The sequence below is a fragment of the Thermobia domestica genome, chromosome 3 (assembly GCF_964235325.1).
Source record: "Thermobia domestica chromosome 3, izTheDome1.hap1.1, whole genome shotgun sequence".
Lineage (NCBI taxonomy): Eukaryota > Metazoa > Arthropoda > Insecta > Zygentoma > Lepismatidae > Thermobia > Thermobia domestica.
Genome location: NC_137456.1, coordinates 213,009,192 through 213,025,230, shown reverse-complemented (window position 1 = coordinate 213,025,230; position 16,039 = coordinate 213,009,192). Strand labels below are relative to the sequence as shown.

At 34.6% G+C, this 16,039-nt stretch overlaps 1 protein-coding gene across 1 annotated transcript in view; it reads right to left on the bottom strand.

Annotated features, from left to right (window-relative positions):
• Positions 1 to 12,581, bottom strand: part of LOC145680953 (xibalbin-1-like) — a gene marked incomplete in the record, with an annotated part of 227,635 nt that extends 215,054 nt beyond the window's left edge. Inside the window, 1 exon segment of the mRNA XM_081752165.1 lies at positions 12,433 to 12,581. Coding sequence (XP_081608291.1) covers positions 12,433 to 12,514 — 82 coding nt within the window.
• Between the last annotated feature and the right edge of the window lie 3,458 nt (positions 12,582 to 16,039).

Here is a 16,039-nt window from a genome sequence, read left to right as displayed (position 1 = left end):
ATTTAAGTAAATCAAACAGGTCAAAAGAATACTCAGCCCAATCATTTGAATCGAAAACCTTCATCGAAGTTACAAATTATTAAGTCATGAAGTTTGTAACTTTGGCGTAATGCAAAATTTATATCCTGAAGTTTGTTAACTTATTTGTAAATTAAAATAACAAGTCGGAAGCAATGCTAGAAAACGCGTTTATAAACGCTTTCATTTTCTAAGTACAGCCTCTACTTGTGGGTAAGCACTCACTCAATATGGTAGGTGAATAAGAAATTCTATTCTATTAGAATATTTTTATATTCTCTATAAACAAGAAAATGGTACTTAAAGAAAATGTATCAGTGTGGGAATTTACAAATATCCTGCACAGATGTTTTCATTGTGAAATCTAAACTTGTCTTATTCTATCTAAACTTACTTGAAACTAATCAGCTTTGAAACAAGTGACGTTTTAATAAAAATAAATTGTTCCTTTTGTTAAACGGTTTAATCAACAATGGGAATCGATAGGGTGTCAAGTGCTAATGTTGTCCATAAATTGGAATTGGCTACTTTGCCGTCTGTTTTCCAATCAACTCAATTGCTAACATAACACCTTACGAAAGAATGAACATTCCAATTGGGAGGAAGAGGTCAACATTATTTGACAAATGCCTAGAAATTGTTAGTGGGCAAAAGCATTTTCTACTTCTACGTTGGATCAGTGAATTTTTCAACTACTTTTGGAATTAACAATTCGCAACTATGCTAGCCACTAGGCTAAATAAGCCCTGCCAACTTTGGTCCTAGCGTTAATCTGTCATAGCTAGGTAATTTTTGATACCAAGAACGGATCTGGTCTAACTACGAATGAAGAAGGTCCAAAGGTCAATACTTCATGAAATCCTCTTGCAAGAAGCTATGGTGAGACAGCCGGTCTTTAATTGGATGATGTATGGTCAGTAAATTCGATCTTATCACCGTTAGTTCTGGTTTTCTGTGCCTAAGTTCGTTGCCTTTTTTTCAATAATCTCCCTATTTACTTCATGATTTGCTTGCAGTGGTAACACTGAAAGCTCTGTTCCTGGATTGAGAATTGAAACTAAGTACATGCAAATCAAAAGCAACTTCTTTAACCCTTTGTCTACATGGAAGAGCGAGACTGACGATTCACTCAGATTTGGCCAACTTTAGTAGCTATATTAACATATTTACAAAAATAGAATTATAGATTGAGAAACAATGTAAATCAAAATAACTCTTAGTCGAGAATATATACATATGGATTCATGCATGTATATATGTATGTAGATGTTAGCGTTAGTGTGTGTGAAAGCAATAAAAATTCATCGATATATATTTTCGTCGAAAACAGAAAGTTAAAGAAGTGTGGAAGTTCAGCCATTATGGCTTCTTTGAAATTTACGAGACATTTTCACATTTTTCTTAACATCGTATACATTGAGCAATATAACATTTCAACACAGTAACTTGCCTACTTAAATCAGTAATGCGTTTCGTAAACTTTTCCGTAATTTGAATTTTATGTAACTCGACTTTGTAACTTTTAAATTGTAACTAAGGTAATAAACTGCAAAATTGTTATTGTATATATGTTATTTACAAAGTATTACTTTATTAATGGAACATCATGCTACAGTATTTACTCCGATATAAACAACAAAAATATGATAAGAAAAATATTCAGGTTGTGTTCAAATGTTTTTTTATACATGATAGATGTTACGCCCGAGCATTCGACTAGCTGTACACTATAGGTTGAAATTCGCCTTCATTAAAAGTTCTAATGGCTTACATTAAAGATTTTTTAAAGTTTGCCGACCAAACAACTTGTTGTTACACAAATGTTAATGCTCAAGTCTAAATATGGTTAAGGTCCTTGTTCTATTTTCAAGTTTATAAACAATACTAATTTTAAGTTGCAATTAAATAGTCACAATACTTTTAAATCGGAATATTTCCTGCTGGCTAGCGACATCTATTAGCATCGGGTTTGCAGGAACCGTAGGGAGCGACTATGATGACAGTCAGATATAGGAATTAGCGTGACGCACAAATTGGCACACTGAGAAGTTTCCGTTTTATAATTAGAATTAATTAGTACAGAAAAAATATGTTATTGTGTGTGTCGTTGCATGCTGCGCTGCAATGAATGTCAAAGACGCACAAGCAGCAAACTGGTTCATATGCGCTAAACGCAGAAGCACCATACTTGTTCATACGCACCAGTAGTTGTACTTTCAAGTTTTTATAACGTCACTGCGAATTGACGTAAGTCGTGTATTACGTAAGTAAGTGGTTATTGTCTTTCGAAAATGCTACAATAATGTCATTATTATGCTTCTTTGATTTTCATTTGACTTGAGAGTTCTTTTCAGCAGCAAGGCTATATAAGACGTGGACCAACAGCTTAAAGTGGGATCCGGAAAATATGAGCTCAGGCCGGAAATTGAACAAGAGTGTGCCGAGCAAAGGTTCATACGCTATCCACATAGTCACGACGGAGCTATTATTTTCCTTAATCGCTTTGAAGTAATCATTAGGTGTAAATGCACAGAATGTAACTCATACATTTGAATATAGGGCCATTACTTTCATATCATCATTACTAAGCTTCTGAAGATTGTCAAAATCTTCAATACATACTACTGTAAAAAGAATCTAGAAACTACTTGGAACAAGTGATGGCATATCACCGATCGTGCTTAACATGCACTATCAGTATTTTCGAAGTACTATGGTACTTTCAGCCAATATATATTGAAAGTAAGCCCCTCAGCGCGAAGAATATTTTCAAATCGTCGCTGTTTGAAATAACGCATATTTTAGAACAGTTCTAGTCAATTTATAATCCACTGCCAGCCAGGACAAGTAAAAGCCATCTTTTGGAATCATTTTTACGTTTTTCTTGCCCCCTCCTACCCTGAAACAACGGTTCATTGAATGTGCGATGCTTAAGTCATAGATTTCTTGAAGTCATTTTCCTGTTCTGCGATTCTTGGGTCCCAGGTCCCAGGATATATATATCGGGTGTTCTAAAAATGGCACCCAAAATGGATGGATATATATATATATATATATATATATATATATATATATATATATATATATATATATATATATATATATATCTTTCGAGTCCTCGTCTGGAGACACAAATTGCACTATGTGGCAACGTCGTAAATAAATAACCATAGATTAGATCTACCAATCTATCAAATAGTTGTATCGATTCTTTCCAGATGGCTGTTAAAGTCGATAATGATTAACACTAGCATTACTTATTAGTGTAGCAATCGATTCAACTGCTTGTTGTATTCGTAGAGTAATGCTAATGGCTCCAAGTTAATCTGCAACATTGCCACATTGTAAAATGTTGATTCCCCATAGCGGCTGAAGGGGACCCCGGAGGACATACCTTCATATAACATTTTTGTTTTATTTTGGTCTGTAGAATAGTGCTGTATGGTCCGTGGGCGTCATTTTTAGAACACCCGATATATATATATATATATATATATATATATATATATATATATATATATATATATATATATATACCGGTATATATTCGCGGACCGGATGAAATGGCCATTACTGTTTTAGAGTATGATGCTTGGTCTTAAAACATTACACCAAAAATGTTGGTTATCGTTAATTGTTTTCGTATTTAATTTAATAATTGTTTTCATAATATCATTTTAAAGCAAATTGCATTCAAATTATGCCAAATATTCTCTACTCATAAATACAATAGGAGCCCACATGAGCTTTGAGGTTCCGGGCTCCTCGGTTTCCCAGGATCGACGCCCTTGGTCATTATGACTGTATATCAAAAGAAACATGTATCACAGTTACTGTTTATACTGTGCTTTTAACTCGCCTGTTAACACAGAGATTGTAGGAGACATGAATGTACAGCTTAGAATGTTGAATTCAAGTAAACTACCACCGGCAATCAAATCAAGTCTTCTGTACTCAAAGCAAATATTTAGTACCTTTTTTTAAAAAAAAAAAAATAAAAGCATAACCCTATTCAATGCATATCACTAAGCCATAAGGTAGCTTTACAATTTTTAAAGTTATAATCGTAAAAATATTAATGGTTTACGTGGCTACAGCATACAAACGAGGAGGTAGTAATGTCAAACCGTTTAAAAGAGTAAACAGACTCGAATATATGTAGCAGCTACAACAATTATACGTTATGTATCTCCTATTTTCTCATTTTCTCGCGTATCTAACATTCCGTGTTAGTCTCGATTCCCAGAGGGAAAAATCCTAACATATTTCGAGTCACGAAATAGAGAACCCCAGTCACGTTTAACGCTTTTTTTTAATGGAAAGTAACTAACGAATAACTTCGTGCATATTTCATTTACTCTCAAACCATTGCACGACCTCGACCGCACTTCTATTCTAAGACAAAGAAAAATATAGAACTTCGGTGAAATATAAGAAACTCTTCGTTTGGCTAAACGGTAGACGTGCTAATAAGAACGATGATGTGGATGATTATTGTCCTAGAAATTTGATTTATCTAGCCACATACCACAACATGTTCATGCGAAAGAATGTCTCGTATGTTCCTTACCTATTCTGGAGTATTCAGGCTCGAAGTAGGAATTTTTAAGGTAAATGAAAAATATGTGCGGGATTTCCCTTGAATTTCGACTGAATATGTCTGTCACGGAATTATATTTCGATGTCCAAATATATTCTGTGATTATTCCGAAAAAGAACCCAGATATGTATGCCCCAGAAAGTTTCATCTATAGGTAATAAGCTGATATCTGAATGTCCACATAATGTCCACGTAACATCCATTAGGTCCCGTACACATTTCGATATTCCAGGACTGACGTTCTTCGACGTGCGAGAAACGCCTCTTTGAAAAGTTGAACCCTTCTAAACTTTGCACATCTTTTTATATTGGGAACTCATTCACAATTCTTTTCGCAAGAATTCCCAGAACTGAAGCTTTTCGGAAGCAAACTTTTGAAGAAAATATTAGAAACGGAAACGAACGAACAAACATAAAACTACATAAAGCACAACCACACAATGTTATGCTTTGGGAGCAATATTGGCTCTATGTATATTATTACTCTAAAGGATAAATGACTATAAGCAATGTATCTGACACTTTACTTCAGGTTTTAACCATGTTAACTGACAACATACCTTACCGAACACTCGTCATATCGTGTCCCGCTTATATATTTTTTTATTAACAACAACATATAATTGTAGAGTATAACAGAGCTTCTCCGTGGTTATATGGTTAAAGTGTGCCCTATGATAGTGAGACCTCGGTTCGATTCTACGAAAAAGCTCATGAAGTTCGGATCTCCCGTTAAGCTGTAAATTCATGTCTCATCTAGCCAAGTTTGTATATACGTACCTGGGTATAGTATCTAAGTTTTCAGATATCAAGTTTAAAAGGACCGACGTTAAAACGTAATCGAGTATATTCTTCTAAATTCTTATACAAGATGCGAGTCGAGTGACAACGTCTGAGAAAGATAATGGAAAAGAGCCTACAATACATATCTATACTGGATGTTCGATGAAATTTTTTTATTATTTTTTAAAATTTTATTATTTATTTAATATTTTATTTATTATCCTATGCTTATGTTCCGAAACTAAGGGAGACAGTGATGGTAATGGTGATAGTGAACGAAAAATGGTCGAACGAAGAAAGCATGAGGAAGCGGAAAAACTTCGATAAAACGTACTCACACGATCACAAAGCCAACTTCTGGAATCGAACCAGAGACTACCCAAACCAGAGATGAGGGCATTCTACTGAGTAACCGGAGTCCCCAGTTTTTGAAAACTAATATACATTTTTTTAATTCTAAAATCTTGCGATACACCCTATGAAGGTGTTCGACACAACGGTAAGGAAAGCCTGGCTTGTATGACCAAGTTATTCCATCTTTTCGCTGAAAGGAAATGCTTTGCGGGTAATTAAAGTCAGGGGTAAAAGTGAGGGAGAAAGCGGGGGGACGTCGTACCCCACCTCGAAAAAATATATAAGGCGTCCCCCCTCAGTTCCTAAAAATTACAATGGGCAAAGATAGGCAGGGGGAACGGCGTGACGTCATGCCGCTACTACCGTACCCCCACCTTTTCAGATCCACTTTTACCCCTGGTTAAAGTTAACTATCTACTAAGATAAATAACACTTGTTGCTCACATTGGCAATATTTGCGGGCTTATAAGTTCATAAAGGGGTATCCTAGATGAAAGTAGGAGCATAAGATAAAGATCTTATAGGGGTATGTAATAACAATCGTGGTTGGACATTACGAAACCTAATTATGAACTATTGTCACTGTATCAAAAGCCTCATTTAGTGGAGGTCAGAATGGTAATTCTCTTCCTTCCCAATCTTGAGGTGTATATAAATTTTTTAATCAATACTATACTAATGAAAAACTTGGAGCTCTGCTTATATTGATTCACAGCCTTGTTTCCCTTTTCTCCAAGGAAAATCTAAATTGACACTACTCTTCTGTTTTCCCCAAGCTTTTCTAGCTCTGGAAATAGTTAAATTATCCTCATTTCAAAATTCTTGTTAATACAAGTTCGATTTCATTGGTTTTACATACGAGGAGTGATTCAAAATTAATGATAACCGGATATTTGTAATACATATAAAAGTCTAAATGATTTGGCTTCTCTATTGATGAGAGGAGAAAAATAAAGTGAAATCTATCATCGACTACCTTTATTTGTAAAAAATATTTACGAAAGATATACTCTACATGCTGACTTAGTGGAAACATTGAGAGACTCTGCTTCTCCATCTTCCACAGTCGCATGATAGTGATAAGAGTTTAAGGACAGAAAGCATTCACGGAAGACGAAAATCCTAAGAACCACCCTTCGACATCCCTCACCGGGGATAATATCAAAAATGAAAAAGATGTTTGTTGGCATACCGAAGAGTGACCATCAGCCATTCAGTTGAGTTCACAGGGATCTCACACAACAGCATGCAACAAATTCCTACCACGAGCTGCACGTGAAAGGGTTTCAGCCCGGTGGGTACCGAGAATGTAGACAATAAATGGAATGAAACTAAATGTTTCAGTTTAACGTCCATGATCTCGGCGGGAGCTCATCTGGTTCGGATTCCACGTTAATCAGTAGGTCCCGTCTCATATAGCCTCGCTGCTGAAATGGACGTTAAACTCAAAATCAACTCAATTTAATGTCCATGACTCTACCCCTTAGATTAAGGGAAATGGATGATTAAGGCAAGTAAATGACAGTGGAAGAATTGATGGAATTAGAATGAGGGAGGAAGCGGGAGAACTCCGAGAAAACCCACGAACCCGATGTTGTTCACCATGAACTTAATTCACCGGGGATCGAACCATAGACCCCACACACCAGAGGTAAGCATTCTACCAGTGAGCTACAGTGTACCCCCAGAGAAGTTTGACAGAAGAGCAAATGCACCCCCACACTAACTTGAAGTTACGATGGCTACCATCCAAGAAAAGGCTTCTAACTGCTTGAAACTTCCCTATTCTCCGGATTTCCCCCCAGAAACTTTTACCTCTTTCCCCGGCTCAAGGAAGAGCTCAGGGGCCAGAAATTTGTACATAACAGCGAGGTGATGCCAGTTGCGGAAGCATTTCGAGAGAATCAAGACAAATATTTTTAAAGGGTATACAGGGTTTAGAAGAGAGATGAACTAAATGTATCAAGCTTTTAGGAGAGTATGTAGAAAAATAAATAATTTAAAACCATAACATTATACTATATATATTCGATATCATTTCTTTTGGATCACTCCTGGTAAACATTTACCCTCATTTCTCTCCTTAGGGGTCATATTTCGTAAAACTCCATCTTACTGTCAGGGCACGTATATATAATATATTTATACAGTATAAAAAAATTCCAGGGTTCTACGCCTAGTAGTATCGACGATCTGAAAAACAGAGAAAAATGAACTTTTGAAGTATTCTTTCGCTTCTTAGGTGCTACATTTTGCATTATCTTGTCTCATATACAACCTAGGCTACAATAAAAGCATAATAGTTCCAGAGACCTGGTAAACAATAAAAAAGAACTTTCCAGCCTTTTCCTTTCCCCTCCTCCTTCGTTTCCTCCTTAAAAATAGCACTGCACAAAATCATATCTGATCTAGAAGCTAGGATACAAGGACAATATTCATACAAACTTTCAGGTTTCTACGCTTAACAGTTTCGAAGATTTGGAGATAGGTGCATCAGTGAGGGACAGTGGATTTACTATTTTAAATATAGATATATTTATTCATTAATGTATTGGGATTCAACGTCCATTTCCAGAATTGGTGGTTTAATAAATGGGATTTATTGCTCGAAATGGAATTCGAACAGGAAATACGTCTTCCCGTCTGCCAATCTTCATTAACCAAAAGTAATATACTTTTTTTTGTTTTATATGAAATCTAACTCAGTAAAATTCCATGTCATTGTTATGCTATGTAAATATTTGTGTAAATTAATATGTTCATTCATAATAATCAGGAGTTTAATTAGGAAATTTCTTGTTCTTCCTCATCCTAATTTTTCTACTACTAAAGTTAATTTGCTTGCAGAGTCACTGCTGTTTATGTAGTATCAGCGATAAAAAGAAAGAAAGACATAGATCTTGTTTCAGGATAAATGTATTTTATTGCAATCAAACATCCTTCAGTAAACATGATTTTTTTTTTGTTTATTTCTATCGAGAAATTGTATTCGAGTCACTTGTATTGTGTCAGCGGTTATTTTGCTTGATAGGAAATAATAATAATAATAATAATAATAATAATAATAATAATAATAATAATAATAATAATAATAATAATAATAATAATAATAATAATAATAATTGGTTGGTTTGGAGTTGAGTTGAGTTGATTTTAGTTTAGCGTCCCTTTCAGCAGCGAGGCTATATGAGACGTGGACCTACTGATTAACGTGGAATCCGAACCACGTGAGCTCCCGCCGGGAATCGAACCCGGGTCTCCATTGGTTGGTTTGGAGTTTAAGGTCTCCTGAAGTACCGAAGCTACATGAAATCTAGATCTTCAACTTAAGGTGGGATCCGAACCACATGAGCTCCCATTGGGAGTCAACTCGGGTCTCCTGCATGGAAGACGCTTAAGATAACCATATAGCCGCGAAAGCTAAAAGAAGAAATAAGGCGGTGCATGTAGTCTTGTGGCAAGCGCGCGTGCCATTCATGAAAATGTTATTGTTCGCTTTAAGTAGAAGTCAAATTTTTCCCATTGACCCAGTATTATGAGACAAATGGTGAAACGAATGCTAATCCAGAAGAACAGAAATATCGGCGATGAAAGCCGGAGTGTTGGTTAAAATCATGCAATTAAGAAACTGTCTGATCGACCATTACTCTTTGGGGATCAGTTTATCATTAATGGCAGCGTTTCCTTTCGTATTTATTTCTAAAAGTTCATGCGAACAAAGCCCAACTCTTTTTATATCCAAGGGCCGCGGTGGCTCAGTGGTAGAGTGTTCACCTCTGGTGCTTGGGGTCCTGGGTTCGATCTCACTCCCCGCCAAGTGAACTTTGTGGCGGACAAACACCGTGTGCGTGGGTTTTCTTCATTCCACCATTTAATTCATTTCTCATCATCACCGTCTACTTTAGCCTTGCCGGCATAACGTGGGACGTAAAACTCAAATTATTAAGATTTCAAAGATTTCAAAGATTCTTTTATGTCCATTGTACGAAGAATGACACTAAATTTAAGATTTTTATGATTGATTGATTAGATAAAACGTTTCTCTTCAGCACTGAGATTATATCACACGGTACCTATTGCTTAAAGTTGAATCCAAACCACTTCTTGGGTTTGTATTCAAGACATTGTGCTAACTGGGAAACAAATCCAACAAACCCAGGACCACGATTAAAGAAAGAACACTCGTTAATCAGGTTATCACGAAGAGATATTCTCAGATCTATGAATGAAATAATTTGTTATCAATTGTAATTTGATTCTTCAAATGATAGTTGAATAATTTCTAAAAGTATGCCTCTTTTATGAAGAAATAACTTCGTTAATATTGTTTAAAAGTTAGCAAAACGTATCTTGTCTTTACAAATAGAAGTCAGAGTTTCAAGTTTCTATTTATTTTTTTTTTTTTTTTAAGTTATTGAGTACTTAACCAGAGGAAACCAAGGAAAGGAACTGTAAAGTCATGTGCAGAGAGGAGGCCATGGTCTAAAAGTTACTATCTCCACTGATTAACCCAATTCCCTTTTCGAGGGTCAAATGGATTTGAGTTCTAGCTCGTATTAGCGGCAGAGGTTTCCCGCACTTCTCTTCAGTTTTATAGCGCCAAGGTCGGAATAGTATTTCCAGCAGCCAAGGGACCTCGTTTTCTCTTTACTTTTACGGTATATGTGGAGACTGAGGTAATTTCTCTCAGAAATGGTACAATTTAAGAAAAAGAAATCCTTAATAGCTTAATAGCAACGGAAAGCGGCCACCTTGTAGTGCAGAATGGTTTAAAATCTTTCATAAATAACTATGAATCAACAAGCATTTTTTAAAAATTAACAAACATTTTAGATACTGTAAATTGTTGAAATATTGGTTGAAGCAATTCGATATTTCTGTTTTATGCTAAGAAATTGTTGGACTTTTCTCATGGCTAACTGAGTAGCGTTACCGTCTTCAAGCCCGAATACCTGGTTTCGAACCCCTGTTGCAGTTCATACAGTTCAGATGCCGTGTTAAGTTCTAGGTTCTTGTCTCATATTACCTCGGTAATGAAAAGGGGACTAATAACAAGCAACTAATAAATGATTATGCTGATATGTATTTTTACGTGCAGAAATTTCATGGGAAACTTGAGACCAAAGATTCGTATATTTGTATCACACGAAATCCATTAATACAGATTAATTTTACTTACGGTGTATAGACAGTGAATTGTGTCAACGAAGGTCTGAATAACAGAAAATTCATTAATACAGATTAATTGCATCCACTGAGTAGAGGTAGTAAATTGTGGCAATGTAATAACAGTAGTTTATTATATATGTACTTTAACACCTTTTCATGAATAAAAGTTGTTTAATTTACATGTTACGTCGTAAATTGAACTTTCCTCGTTGCAATTTCCTATGTTGTGGCTCTCATAGACCTAAGTAAGGCAGTTTTCTAAGTATTTTGTATTTAATCTATTATTCAAGAATCGATACAAAATAATTTCCAACTAAAGGCTATTATCGTTGATTTTAAATTTGCAGTGTGTATCCGAAGAATTCTGGGATTTCTTGAGTACGAATTTCTTGAATATCTTGTTTAAGAAAGATTTAATTTATGTACACGAGAATTATTTCATGCTCATTTCTATCCACATTTTGAATAATGTACGAAGATAAAGCGAAGAAATAACTAACAACCCAGCTTGGTCTTTAAGTGTGTAAACGGAAACAAATTAATAAATAGGGAAATCAGAATTTAACAAAATGTGCCAAACTAATCAAATAATTAAATGGGAAATTTGTAATGTAGTAGGATTGATATTTTGTTATTCACACTTAAGGTATTTATGTCATTCTTTAAAATAAACTGAAATTTTAAGAAAAATTTAGTCACAAAACATCTATTACAAAATGAGAAAGAATTCTTTAATTTTCTCTAATGTTTCAAATGTAATGTCATTTTACTTCTTTTCAAGGTAAAACTTATGGAATGTTTCGGCATGTTCGTAAATTTCTATAATAATTCAACTATAAGGCGCAATGAATGATTTTAAAATTTTTCATGCTGAAAACTCGTATCAAATTTCAAGAACCGAAAGAAATATTTTTTTCTTGATCTACTTAGCAGTATGTTTTCACTTACGATATTATTTTTCTCTTTCTGTAACGTATAACGGTAGTTATTGACAAACATATGTTAACTAATACCATAAGTCAACAATTGTGTTTTATCCTAACAGAGTGGATTTTTTTTACTGGGAAGTAGTAAAAGTTAAGGAAAGTTTTGTGTTGCAAGTTATCCCGAAACCATATGCGCTCCGTTACGAAATCTCGGCAAAATTAATTTTAATGACCAATTGATTTCACAATTACGTTTTCGCAATCTACTTGTTTTTACGTATACGTCACTTGGAAACTAAGGTAAGATCTCATAATTACTAGAAATTATTATCAAGATATCTTATACGAAACTTATTGTGATATAAGCCTTCATACTATCATACTATCTATAATATATCCCGCTGACTATTTAAGTTGTATATACGAATTTGCCGAAAAGGACACGCGCATCGGACAATTTAAACTAAGAAATACTTTATTTTCTGACATAAAAGAAATAATTATGATTTTATATTGTCACAAAATCAAACTGGACTCAGTTATTACACAAAACCATCAATAAAAATTTATGCGAGTACTCACCGTCTTCGAGATAGGGTACTGCCAGGACCTGTTGGCCCAGGATAAGGACGATACACGCCAAGATCAGCAGCTGAGTCCGCATTTTGTCGTGTATCAACCAGGTCTGGAGGCAGCGGAAAGCGTCGATAGCCTTTAGTAAGGAAACTCCATGTGCGTTGCGGCGCCGCCAACTATGCCACGTCACTAGACGCCGGTAGCCAATGAGAATATACGCGCGAAAAACACCGTCCACCCCATCGCTCCACAGCCGCGCAAACGATCATCCCCCATGTACCTCCATCCATCACGATTATCAGCTGCTGTTTTATTATTACAAAAAAAAAGAAGAAAAAAGTCCAACTCTACTAAATGTCAAAAGGGAACGCGGCTTTTGTAGGATCATTTGTCTGTTTTTCCTTCTCCGTTTTGTTTTCGCCACAGACTTATTGCTTACAAATAAATGAAAAGAATTCGTTATTGGTAAGAATGGGAGAGCGAGGCTCCGAAGAAATCGACCTTGTTCTCCCAATGCAAGTAATTTCCCAGCAAACTTTAAAAAGAGTGGGTTTGACGCTGATTTGTGCTCGGATAAAAAAAAAAAGAAAGAAAGAAAGATAACCAAAAATACTTTTTTCTTTTCTTCCTGATTTCTTTGCAATACTTATCAAGAAAAATTCATCTAATACAGAAATATTGGATATTAATGTCTTTTATTTAAAAAATAAAACAATAGATGACAGTTTAGTCTGTTTTTTCGATTCATTTAAAACCAGAACACAATTACTTTGCAATCACATTATTATTTTTATATTATTTTTGATCCAATTTCAGATCTATTGACAAGTATTTATCAAATTGAATATGACAAGCTTTACTGTAATTCAAAGGTTAGCGTATTTGCATCACTTGATTGTGATGCCGAATCCGATTTCTAGAAGAAAACGTTATCGGCAATAGAGTTTATGCAGTACCGGATCCTCATTTGAAATAAAGGCATTCTTTTACAGATTTGGATAAGACGTAATTCTTTTTGTACATGAACTTTTCGTTAGATTCTATTATTTGGGGATTTTTTTTGCGACCAATCTATCAAAGGGATGGCGTATTACGTGATGCTTTGCAAACATATTTGGTAATTTATAAATCATATATCAAGATACTAAATCTCTAATAGGTTTCGGAAAATGAAATCTTTGAGTTTCGCATTCTATGGTTATGGCGGCTAGGCTAAAGGAGACTGTGATGATGAAAAATGAATGACCACCACAAAGCTCACTTAAAGCGAGCTGGGATCGAACCAAGGACACCATACACCAGAGCTGAACGTTCTACCACTGAGCAGGCTAAAATACGATAGCGGTCATCCGTTTTTTCACGTTTTTCGAGATATTGTAGGAATCAAATAATGCTTAATATATTAGCGTTCAACAATAAAAATTCCAAATTGAAATAAAATGAAATCTTAAAGTTTAACGTCCCACGATTATGCCTGTTAGGTCAAGTTGGAAGGACATTGAGGCAAGTGAGTGATGATGGAAAATTGGTGGAATGAGAATGTGGAAGGAAATGAGAGCATCCTAGGAAAGCTTATGGAAACGATGTTATCCGCCGCAAACTTAATTGGCCGGGGCATCGTGCCAGGGTCACCACACACGTTCTATCACTGAGCCACTGTGTCCTCAATAAAAATTCCAAACATTATATATATATGCCAATCGAGGATGAAAAAATGATATGGGAGAGTGCAAATTCTCATGTGTAGTTTTCGAGAAAATCGACAAGAATGGATTTATTTGTAAAACTTAAAAATTGATAATGTATGAAAACCACGTCATCTGTTAAGATGAAGCTGATGGTGAAATATACCCTCATCAACTTCATTATGACTAGGGCAACCCAAAAGCATAAAAAGCATAACAGCAATTTACACAGATGGTTGGTACCTTCAACATGGTTGTGGTTGTCTAAGGGTTCAGAAGAAACTAATTTTAAAAGCATAATTTCGGAAAATAAAGCATAAAGCATAATTTAAAATATATAGCACAATTCTCGAAAATTCTGTTTAACTGCAAGTTTAACATATTGTATGAATACTTTTTTAAAACCAATATTTACAGCGCAAAACCTTTGAGAACATAACAATGCAACAATGAAGAGCTTATTCTTATTTCTGTAAACTTTTCGGTGTAATCCTTTGAAGTGGAGAAAAGAAAAGAGGAAATAAAGAAAAAACTTTCCACCAACAATGAATGAACAATAGTTTTATTCTAAGTGTAATTACGCAGTTATGTATGATGATTCGAAATGTACAAAAAGTGCACAAGAACTCCACTTGTGTACCTCTTGAACTTGAGCACTTTTGGTGGCATCTTTTATTTTTACTTTCTCTTTCTGAATATATTCACCTCAAAGGTGCATAAAAGTGATTAAAAAAACTGACTAGTAACGCATATCTCTTTACAAGTGCATTAAGTGGAAAGTTCATTAAATATGAACAGGTTGCATAAAATATTAATAAATAGATCAAGATATTTAGAATTTTCAGTGTATAGTAAATCTTATACATTATACATGATTTATGTTAAACAATCATTGAAATTAACAATAAAGCATAATAAAGCATAATTTGGAAAAATATAAAGCATAATTAAGCAAAAAATAAAGCATAATGTGAGTTGCTCTAATTATGACATTAGTGAGATGACAGTATACACTATAGTTAATGAGATATGGTATAGCCCAGAATTATGATTAATTCTTAAACTTTAATTTCTGTTTAACCAAAATAATATGCAAAATTGATTAAAAGGTTCATTTCCGTTCTGCTGCCTAATCTTTGGAGACAAGGAATTTTATACGGGGAGGGATGTTATAGTGAAATGCAGTATCGAAATGTTTGACTTGTAGCGTGTTCTTACGCAGATCGGAACTCATGTATACAAGGTAAGGTCGGTCGAATAGGGTCAAGACAAAGAAAAAGAAGAAATACTCAGAATTATATTAATTTCTTGTTTTTTCTTGTTTTATATACATAGATCCTTCCTCATATTTTTCAATTCGTTTGGTTTTCTTATTCATAATTCTTAAAACGTTATTTTTATAATGATAAAAGTTGTGTATGACCCTCTTCAGCTAATCTCTGTCGAGTGAAAAAGGTCAAGGAATAGGGTGAAAGAGGTCATAAAATACGTTAAAATACATAAAAAATATTAACATATTAACTCAAGATACACATAATAACGTTTGTACATTGTACACTGACAGACTGACAACCCAATATAGTTGTCTAGAACTATTCATTCTTAAGAAAATTGTATATTTTTTTATAAACTCTGACACACATTTTTATAAACTCTGACACACACACACACATTCGCAATTTAAAAAAGTAGCTCATACAAATTATATTAGTTGCTCAAGATAAACGTTAGTTTTATACTGACAGCCACGATAGAAGGCGATAACTATTTATTGTTGTAAAAAAGTAATCTTTTGATAAAGTCTGACACATGTTATTTCACTACGAATGTTGCAGAATGTAATTAGTCTCTAGTAGATCTTACATAACTACATTTTCGTCACATAGAAATTTTAAGCTTAGGTGTGCCTACACTTGCCACAAATAAGA